We start from the raw sequence: 11086 nt of genomic DNA on the forward strand, positions 1-11086 counted from the left end.
AAAGGGTTAGGTTCTGTACTCGTATGTTGCCGTAAATGCCACATTTTTTAGGTGCTAGGTTGACATGCACCATACCTCTTCCCAAACCAAGTTGTATCTGTTTCACGTCATGTAACATAACCCACTCAGACAAGTTCCATCTGATTAACATCACTGTATGTTACTGTATATTACACATGGTTTGAAATTTAGCAGCATACCAGTGAAGAGTTTGCCCTGCTTGTTGCTTGGCAACTACCAGAGTCTTAACTTATGAAGAGACAGGTTCTAACGAAAGTGTACAATGAGAAAACCAAATATGCAGAATTACTTCCAAAATTCTGTTAATTGATACTAAACGTACAAGATTTATTGCCAATTTAAGTGCCTTGGTAAAGTCTACTGCACCATCTCTAAATAAGGTCAACCTGGCCAGTTTTCCATTAGAAGTGAGTGCTCTTCTTTAGTTAACACCAAATGCTCGTCAAGATGACATTTTGTATTTAAAAAAAAAAAACAAAAAAAACTATTTCAAACATTAGACCAAACACTTTTGATAAGATGTACATACAGTGAGATGTAACTGGCAATTGAGTCCAACAAAACAAAACCAGCAGCAAAATTATCCCTGGGGATTTGCTTATTAAGTGGATTATAGGTGGAATAACTAGTACTATTTAAATTATAATATTTCTTTCTCTCTGTGAGCAGAGTTCACATTAGTGCAGTAGTGGGCACATGTTACGTGATACATTCTTTCTCCTTGAGAAGCTTGCAGCCTAATTACAGAGTCAAGACAGGAATGTGTGATTAAAAAAAAAGAAGAAGAAGAATTGAGAAGGACGGGGCAACATATTCTGATTTTTAAACTGGCTGTAGTTATAAATAACATAATTGAAAGTCTTTTCCAAGATCTTTGAACTTTTTTGTGGAATTTCTTTTTTAATAGAGTTAAATATGAAACTAAATATACATAGCTACTTGATCAGCATGCCCATTTTCTGGGAAACATCCTGAGAAGGATGACCTAAAGGAACAGAGGTCTGTGTTTTCAATGGGGGAAATATAGTGTTCACAAAAGCTTGTAGGTTTGTTTTGTTCTCTTGGTTTTGTTATTGCTTTGGCTTCATAGGAGATTGGGTATATGAGAAGTATGTGTTGTGAAACTCAGAATGATTGTAAATGGTAAATAATAATTCTGCAGAAATGCAGATCATTTAAATTTATAAGGTAGGGTTATAATAACTATAGGTTAACTCACTGGTGATGGCAGGATAGTCCCAAAAATTTCAGCCATATGTACTGTGAGCCACAGAAATGTTTATATTGGAAAATAGGGTAGGAAATTTAACATACCTTGAGACTCGAATATGTGCCCAGTACTATGATATATATTTCACAGAGTTTTCTTATTCAGTCTTAGCAACAAGCCAAAAGATAGGCACTAGTATCCTCATATTACAGATAAGGAAACAATTCCAGCAAGTAAGTAAATTGGCCAGCTCACACAAATAAGAAAACACCTCTAACTGACTACACATTCTGTACTCTTGCTGGGCGCGATGGCTCACACCTGTAATCCCAGCACTTTGGGAGGCTGAGGTGTGCGGATCATGAGGTCAGGAGATCGAGACCATCCTGGCTAAATGGTGAAACCCCGTCTCTACTAAAAATACAAAAAAATAACCCGGGCGTGGTGGCAGGCGCCTGTAGTCCCAGCTGCTGGGGAGACTGAGGCAGGAGAATGGCGTGAACCCAGGAGGCAGAGCTTGCAGTGAGCCGAGATCGCACCACTGCGCTCCAGCCTGGGTAACAGAGCGAGACTCCATCTCAAAAATAAATAAATAAATAAAAAAGAACAGATTCCCTGCTCTTCCGACAGTTGTACTGCCCCAGTGGATATATCATGCTTTCCACTTAATGTGCCTTGTGCAGGAGAACACCTCTTTTTAAAACCAGCAGAGCTTCCAGGCTTGTTCACTATCACGAGAACAGCACAGGAAAGACCCACCCCCATAATTCAATCACCTCCCACCAAGTTCCTTCCATGACACATGGGAATTGTGGCAGTTAAAATTCAAGATGAGATTTGGGTGGGGACACAGCCAAACCATATCATGTCACCCCTGGCCCCTCCCAAATGTCATGTCCTCACAATCATGCCTTCGTAAGAGTTCCCCAAAGTCTTAATTCATTTCAGTATTAACTCAGAAGTCCACAGTCCAGTGTCTCATCTGAGACAAGGCATGTCCCTTCCACCTATGAGCCTGTAAAATCAAAAGCAAGTTAGGTACTTTCTAGATACAATGTGGGTACAGGCATTGGGTAAATACAGCCATTCCAAATGAGAGACATTGGCCAAAGCAAAGGGGCTACAAGCCCCATGCAAGTCTGAAATCCAGCGAGGCAGGTCAAATGTTAAAGCTCCAAAATGATTTTGAAGCTCCAAAATTATCTCCTTTGACTCACATCCAAGTCATGCTGATGCAAGAGGTGTGTTCCCATGGTCTTGGGCAGCTCCACCCCTGTGGCTTTGCAGAGTATCGCCTCCCTCCCAGCTGCTTTCATGGCTGGCATTGAGTGTCTACAGCTTTTCCAGGAGCACTGTGCAAGCTGTCAGTGGATCTACTGTTCTGGGATCTGGAGGATGGTGGCCCGCTTCTCCCAGCTCCACTAGGCAGTGCCCCAGTAGGGACTCTGTGTTGGGCTCCGACCCCACATTTCCCTTCCACGCTGCCCTACCATAGGTTCTCCTTGAGAGCCCCACTCCTGCAGCAAAATTCTGCCTGGACATCCACGTGTTTCCATAAATCCCCTGAAATCTAAGTGGAGGTTCCCAAACTCAATTATTGACTTCTGTGCACTTGCACGCTCAACACCACATGGAAGCTGCCAAGGCTTGGGGCTTGCACCCTCTGAAGCCACAGCCCAAGCTCTATGTTGGCCCCTTTCAGCCACAGCTGGTGTAGCTGGGAGGCAGGGCACCAAGTCCCTAGACTGCACACAGCAGAGGGACCCTGGGCCCAGCCCATGAAACCATTTTTTTCTCCTAGGTCTCAGGGCCTATGATGGGAGGAACCCCATGAAGACCTGTGACATGCCCTGGAGACATTCTCCCCATAGTGTCTTGGAGATTAACATTTGACTCTTTGTTACTTATGCAAATTTCTGCAGCTGGTTCGAATTTCTCCTCAGAAAACGGGATTTTCTCTTTTATCACAAATTTGCCAAACTTTTATGCTCTGCTTCCCTTATAAAACTGAATGCCTTTAGGCCGGGTGCAGTGGCTCACGCCTGTAATCCCAGCACTTTAGGAGGCCAAGGCAGGCGGATCACGAGGTCAGGAGATCCAGAGCATCCTGGCTAACCCGGTGAAACCCCGTCTCTACTAAAAATACAAAAAATTAGCCAGACGTGGTGGTGGGCACCTGTAGTCCCAGCTACTCGGGAGGCTGAGGCAGGAGAATGACGTGAACCCGGGAGGTGGAGCTTACAGTGAGCCGAGATCGTGCCACCACACTCCAGCCTGGGTGACAGAGCGAGACTCCATCTCACAGTCTTGGAAGCTTGAAGTCTGAAATCAGGTGTCAGCAGTGCTATGCCCCCTCTGAAACTCATAAGCAAATTCTTCCTTGCTTATTAGCTTATGGAGGTTGACCAGCATGAGGTACAGTCTTTGGTGTACTTTGGTTTGGCTCTTCAGATGGCCATCTTCTGAGGAACCAGTTAAGTTGGATTGGGGCCCATCCAACTCCAGTATGACCTTATCTTAACTATTTACATCTGTAATGACTCTATTTTCAAATAAGATCACATTCTGAAGTCCTACTGGTAAGGACACCAACATTTCTGTTTGAGGGAGGATATGCTTCAACCCGTAACACCTTCCATGTTCCATCCATATCAGTACATCTTCCTTCTCAACAAAAGAAACAAAGGATGTGTTAAATTCATAATATTAGCCCTGCCAAATCAGTGGTAGTGAGCAAGGAGATTGTGATGTATTCACTAAGAGGGCTGTTACCCCTTCTGTATTACAGACTGAGTATCCCTAATCCAAAATCCAGAATGCTTCAAAATTTGAAATTTTTTGAGCAGTAACATAATGTTCAAAGGAAATGCTCATTAGATCATTTCAGATTTCAGATTTTTGGATTAGGGATATTTAACTGGTAAGTATATAATGCAAATATTCCAAAATAAGAAGAAATCTTAAATAATTCTGGTCCCAAGCATTTTGGATGAGGGACATTCCACCTGTACCTTATACCAATTCTTTTTTTCAAGTAGCTGTTTTACAGAAAGTCGTAAAGCACTCTTTAAAAAATCAGTATTACTGTAAACAGTTGTATCTTTATATTACAGTCCTCTCTCTATGGTATCAGAGACCTCCTAGAGCTTAATCTTTCCCCCTGTATAGCACAATACTATTGTTTTAGTCAATTTTGTGCTTCTATAATACCACAAAATGGGTAATTTATAATGGACAGAAATTTATTGGCTCATGGGTATGGAGGCTGGGAATTCCAAGATTGAGAGGCTGGTATCTGGAGAGGGTCTTCTTGTTGCCATGTCATCCCACGGTGAAAGGCGGAAGAGCAAGAGAGGAAGCAGGGTGTTGCGTAGGAGGGGAGAAAGGGAGAGAAAGAAGCGGGAGAGAGAGACAGGGAGTCTGGGAGGGAGAGGGGAAAGTCTCACAAGATTATTTTATTTTTAGGTGGTGATGTTTTAAATTCTGATCTTAAGAAGAAATGCTGTTGGTCCTTAGGTCAAATTGACTATATAGATTATGTACTTTGATGTGATATGTGAAGACAGGAATTTCAGTGTCAAACACAAAAGAGCTATAAGGAATAAAGTTATTTTGAGCACGATGTAATGCTGTCTAATTACGAGTGGTATCCAGGTTTTCACTGGAAGATATGTAAGCAGCTACGAAAGCAATTTTAAGGCAAAATTTTACTTAACACCGCAAATATATTTCCCATAAAACAAATTAAAGGTAATTTTTAAAATTTCCTTAATTTTTGATTTGTAAAGAGGATAGGCCAGTAAATAATGTATCAAACTTATGGCTTGGCACCATACTGAATCCCAGAAATGACTTGGCCTTATGAATGACTCTTTTCAAAAGGATTAATGAATGTATAATAAGTTTTCTTTCTTTTTCTAGCCAAGGACCCTTGTCATCCATTAAAGCGGTAATCAAGAGATGTAAGTTTGTTTTTTCCTTGTCTGTATTTTCCTCTGTAATAATTTTAAGTGATGATTTAGATTTCCAGCAGGTGATTGTATCTGACACATCTACAAAGAACCCAAGCGTAGCTTCTCCTAAGAAGTATTAAAGCATTTCAGACAAACAGCTACTTTTCAGCTTGTATTTATTGATAAGCCAGTTTCTCAGAACTGTGTTTTTCTCTTACAGAACAAAGCTGGGTTTTTTTTTTCTTAATCTCAAATGTGATAGTATAAATCTGTTTGTTTTTTTTTAATTTGCCTATCTAGTTAGTTTCTGTGATCTAATATAAATTTTATGTAACTATTTTCTAGAGTTAGAGATATCTTACAGGTTTCAGAAATATTAAACCCTGGCCAGGTGCGGTGGTTCATGCCTGTAATCCCAGCACCTTTTTGGGGTCCAAGGCAGGTGGATCACCTGAGGTCAGGAGTTCAAGACCAGCCCAACCAACATGGTGAAACCCTGTCTACTAAAAATACAAAAATTAGCTGGATGTGGTGGCACATGCCTGTAATCCCAGCTACTCGGGAGGCTGAGGCAGGAGAATCGCTTGAATCCAGGAGGTGGAGGTTGCAGTGAGCCACGATCGTGCCACTGTACTCACAGCCTGGGCAACAAGAACAAAACTGTCTCAAAAAAAAAAACAAAAAAGAGAAGAAAAGAAAAAAGAAATATTAATCCTTGTGGTTCATTTGTTTCTACAGGTACTCTTTACAATTTATTTTTTAACTGTATAAGTGCCTATAAAGACGGGCTTATACTGCCACATCAAGATAGAAGTGCTAAGAGTAGAATTCCCATCAGAAAGGAACATTTCTATTTTCTGTCCTTATCTCTTGGTTAAAACTTCAAAACTTGCTATTAGTGTGGTATTTTAACACTTTTTTAAATAAAAGGCTCTGGAAAGGTCCCTTTAAAAATGGAACATGGATTGCCTGTGTTAGAAAAGGATAAAGATAGGATTTTAGATGTTCTTCACATTATTTGAACTGAGGTTACCGCCCTGAGGAGAACGTGCCCTATTTTTAGAAGCATAACTTGGTTTTTTTTTTTTCTTCCCCCGAGACAGAGTCTCTCACTGTCGCCCAGGCTGGACTGCAGTGGCGCGATCTCGGCTCACTGCAACCTCCACCTCCTAGGCTCAAGCAATTCTCCTGCCTCAGCCTCTTGAGTAGCTGGAATTACAGGCACCCACCACCATGCCCAGCTAATTTTTGTATTTTTAGTAGAGATGGGGTTTCACCACATTGGTCAGGCTGGTCTCCTGACCTCAAGTGATTTGTCCGCCTTGACCTCCCAAAGTGCTAGGATTACAGGTGTGAGCCACCATGCCCGGTCCATAATTTGTAATATTTATTATGAATTTAGGATATTCACAGGTCATGAAGAACATGCATTTGAACAATTCCAGTGAAAATTTTACTAGGTGACAATACAGAAAAATATGCCATGTTTCCCCACTCCGTTTTTTTGCTTCATTGGTGAAGTATAAATATGTGGGAATGCTATGGTATAGGATGAAAAGAATTCAGATATAAAAATGAAAAATTCTTCATAGCCTTTCATGCCTTATAACCCTTGGGTTGGGGGTGGTAGGTGATGACGGGCAGAGAGATAATTTTAATACAAAATTAGGGTCTAGAACTTAGGTAAGAATTTATTGGCTGGAGATATAACTTAGAGTAATCACAGTTATAAGCAAAATCCTGGAAGTAGCCAAACATGTAGGGAGAAAGTACACAGGATAGGAAAGATGAGAAGGCATAGAATCTTGGAGACACTGACATCTGAGGACAAGCTATGCCTTCAAGGGGCGTAAGGCAAAAATGCATGACCCAGTGACCCCAGCCCTGCTGTGAAAGGCCCCCTTTCACTGAGTCATATCTGTGGGCTCCTGCCTTTGTTCCCTGGCTTCTTACCTTAACTCCCTTGGATTTCAGGACTTTTTTGTTAGGGAATCACAACCTGTGCCTGACTTCCCGTGGATGCCCCAAGATGGATCTTGCTTACCTAGAGACCCCTATGCTGTGCAAGGCGCAGCTAAGACATGGGCAGGAAAAGCTGAAAAGGGATGGTCAGAGTAAGTAAGTAAATAAATAAATAAATAGATAGATAAATAAATAACAAGAGACAGCTGTGTTTTAGAGGTCAAAGGAGATTTTAAAAGGAACAGGCGAATCACCAGTAGCTCTTAATACTACAGCCAGGCCAAGCAAAAGGTGCTGAGAACAGGTTCTTGTGTCTGGCGCTTAGGAGGTCAGTGCAGACCCATGAGAGAGCAGTTTCAGTAAATATTGAAGTTGGAAGCCACACTTCAGTTTCAACCATGAATAGAATATGTGGAAGTTGGGACGGCTAGGGTAGCCTACTCTTTTGTGAAATTTGGTGGTGAACAGGAAAGATATGGGCTGTAGTTTGAGGAGGAGGCAGAATTAAGGAAAGAGGAGATCTGACCATGCCTAGGATGAGGAAGCATGAAGACATTTGTAGGCAGCGGGGAAACAGACAGTGGAGGGATCAGACTGGAGCCATGAAAGAAGAGAAAACGATGAAACAGGGCCCTAGCAGAGAGAGGAAGGAGGATATGAAACAAAGGGAAAACCCTTTCTTTGAAGTAGCTGGTGTTTTTTGGTTTTTAACTCAGTTGTCTTTTAATTCTTCTGTCAGTCACTTTGTAAACACTAAAGTAAACTTGTATTCCTGATGTTTAGGCAGGAAGGCCAAACAGATCCTTTTATGATAACATATAAATACAGAATGAGGAACAATTGTGCCTTTCCCTTTTGTTTTCAAAATTCTTTTTGCCTATTCTATAAGAAAAAGCTGTAAATAAATTTTATCTCAGCCAGCCCATTAAAATGTATATGTTACTATCCCATACTCAGTCATCTAACCCTGGCAAGCAGAAAGACTTTATCCCATTTTAAAGTGATATTCCTTAACTGTTAGTAGTTCAACTTATTTCATAATCATTCTGGTTCCAGTCAAGCATTGGGGTCCTTTTCTTTGCATGTATTCTTATGAGTCCTGAATATTTTTGGTAAAGTGTTTTGATATATCCTAATTGGATACATCTAGAATTTTACATTCTTCCTTTCATTAACTTTTTAAGATAAAATTATTTTCTGAAATTCAGACTTAGTTAATATTGCTTACCTACCATAAGTCAGGCACTGTTTCCATACATTATAGAATAGCACTCTGCATGGTAGGTGTTGACCCATTTTACATGTGGTAGTGAAACTGAGTCTCAGAAAGGTTAAGTGGCTTCACAAGGTAGAGCTGAGATATGAACCTGGCTTCCTGACTTCAAGGCCATTCAGCTTTCCACTTCACAGATGTTCTTGTTATCATATCAAATGCATCTAACTCTCATACCCTGTCCCAAACAAATGTAGTCAGTAAGTTTCTTATATTATTGTGATTTGCGTTGATCTTTCATTCATAGTTCATTGATCATTCATTCATAGTTCTATGGCAAGGGTATGTGTAATTAATAATCTTTCTATGTGTTTATTTCTTCTGACATCATTTAATTGATAATTTTGAATTATTTAGATCAAGACTAGCTAGCATCCCACTCTCCTGGCTCCACATAGAGTTAAACTGCTTCAAGAAACAAACCGCTCCTAGCCTTGCTCCTAAAGGGCTGTTGGACCTAGGATAATTCATTTAACCCCTCTGTATCTCAGTCTCCTCCTCTGTGAAGTTTGAGTAGGTCGATCGCTGAGGGCCTTTCCAGGCTTGAGATCCTGCTGGAATTCAAGAAGATTCTTTATTGGTGATAATACTGCACATCTACATCTCAACTCTAACATGAATATGTTTTGTATTTAGAATTTAACCACTTGAACTAGAAAAGTTTGACAATAGGCCGAGCACAGTGGCTCATACCTATAATCCCAGCACTTTGGGAGGCTGAGGCGGGCGGATCACCTGAGATCAGGAATTTGAGACCAGCCTAGCCAACATGGTGAAACCCCGTCTCTACTAAAAATGCAAAAATGAACCCAGCGCGGTAGTGGACACCTGTAATCCCAGCTACTAGGGAGGATGAGGCAGGAGAATCTCTTGAATCTGGAAGGCGGAGGTTCCAGTGAGCTGAGGTCGCGCCACTGCACTCCAGTGTGGGCGACAGAGTGAGACCCCATTTCAAAAAAAAAAAAGAAAAGTTTGAAAATAATTCTGTGAAATGATAGGATAACTTTTACTGAAAATACTGCCTTTATTCTGTGGCATTAACCCAAAACATACAAGACTAGCAGCTTATGGCAGAAAGGTAAAATGGGACATGCTTGTCTAAATGAGCACTCTGGCAAATTCGATTTTCCTGGCAACTACAACAAATTTGTTTAATCTGGGGAAGTGAAAATGAGATATATAACCGGATAGTTGAGAAATTAGCAGAAAGAGCATAAGACAACACATGAAAATCTGCGGTAAAAAACGAAAGTGTTTATAGCTATTAATCTTGTTCAGCACTGACAGAAGGTGTCAGTTTTTCCAGAAGGATCAAGAGAGAAAAGAAAGATTTCATAGATGAGTGAGTGTGAAAAAAATCAGAGGAGAGGGAAAAGCAGTGATTCTCAAAGGATGTGCCGAAGGAGATCTGTAAGTACGACTGCAAGACCCCTCTCTCTGTGTTCTGCAGCAGCAGTGCCACTCTGCTGCCAGGGGGCCTGCTACGAATGACCTCTGGTGTGAACCAGCAGAATCAAGTTAAAATTGCTGATTTGAAACAATGTAAATCGACTACTGAATTACCTTTTTTAAGTACTATTCATACTTTAAAATCAATCCTTATTGAAGTAGCAAACTGATTTTGCAAAATAGTTTTTAGATTTTTTAAAATTGTTGTTAAAAACTGCAGAGAGGCCAGGCACAGTGACTCATGCCTGTAATCCTAGCACTTTGGGAGGCCAAGGTGGGCGGTCACTTGAGGTCAGGAAGTCAAGACCAGCCTGGACAACATAGCAAAACCCCGTTTCTACAAAAAATAGAAAAAGTAGCCAGGTGTGGTGGTGCATGCCTGTAGTCCCAGCTACTTAGGGGGGCTGAGGAAGGAAGATTGCTTGAGCCAGGGAAGTCGAGGCTGCAGTGAGCCAATATTGCGCCACTGCACTCCAGCCTGGGTGACAGAGCAAGACCTTGTCTCAAAAAAACAAAACAAAACAAAACAAAACAAAAACCTACCAGCGGGTTATCCTGGTCTGCACAGACAAATCTTTGCAGCAATATTTCTTTACTCTCTGAAACGGTGGATCATCAACTTTCCTTTTCCATTTAAGTGTGCATAGCAGGGGTAAACAGTGGTATGGCAAGACAGTCATGCTCCTGAATTCCTTTTAAAGATTAGACAACTAGGTTCACTCTTTGCTCTTCCTTTCCTCTTCTATAACCCCTTCTTTTTTTCCCTTAGCACTCATGAATAGTACACAGCAAAAATGCCCCGTGGAAGAGGTATGTTTGTGACAATAACATGAAGTCTTTAGAAGTGTTATCCCTGCTGATTTCAGTGTTAGTGATGGTGGTGATGTGATTGTAGCAAACTTGAGTGGGCCTCTGACTTAATGAAACCATTCTTACCAATCAGACACACCATGCAGATCTCCAGCCTCCCTGTCAGCTTGGTTTAGCTCCTGATAAAAATGTTAATGGGCTCACGCCGGTAATCCCAGCACTTTGGGAGGCTGAGACAGGCGGATCACGAGGTCAGGAGATCAAGACCATCCTAGTTAACATGGTGAAAGCCCATCTCTACTAAAAATACAAAAAAAAATTAGCTGGGCATAGTGGTGGGCGCCTGTAGTCCCAGCTACTCGGGAGGCTGAGGCAGGAGAATGGTGTGAACCCGGGAGGTGGAGCTTG

At 41.3% G+C, this 11086-nt stretch overlaps 1 protein-coding gene across 3 annotated transcripts in view; it reads left to right on the top strand.

The window, feature by feature from the left end:
• The window catches only part of SH3D19 (SH3 domain containing 19), a 120328-nt gene that overhangs the window by 50724 nt on the left and 58518 nt on the right, over nt 1-11086 (top strand). For 2 of the 3 annotated variants that reach the window (XM_011973238.1, XM_011973237.1), the window contains exon 3: nt 5153-5193. Coding sequence is in view for 1 of the 3 variants with exons in the window: in XM_011973236.1 (XP_011828626.1) it covers nt 10663-10678 (16 nt within the window). In the remaining 2 variants the exon portion in view is untranslated. Of the gene's footprint in view, nt 1-5152; nt 5194-10637; nt 10679-11086 lie in introns of all 3 variants that reach the window. The other variant, XM_011973236.1, reaches the window with a different exon arrangement.

Source organism: Mandrillus leucophaeus, unplaced genomic scaffold, assembly GCF_000951045.1.
Source record: "Mandrillus leucophaeus isolate KB7577 unplaced genomic scaffold, Mleu.le_1.0 Scaffold136, whole genome shotgun sequence".
NCBI classification, from domain to species: domain Eukaryota; kingdom Metazoa; phylum Chordata; class Mammalia; order Primates; family Cercopithecidae; genus Mandrillus; species Mandrillus leucophaeus.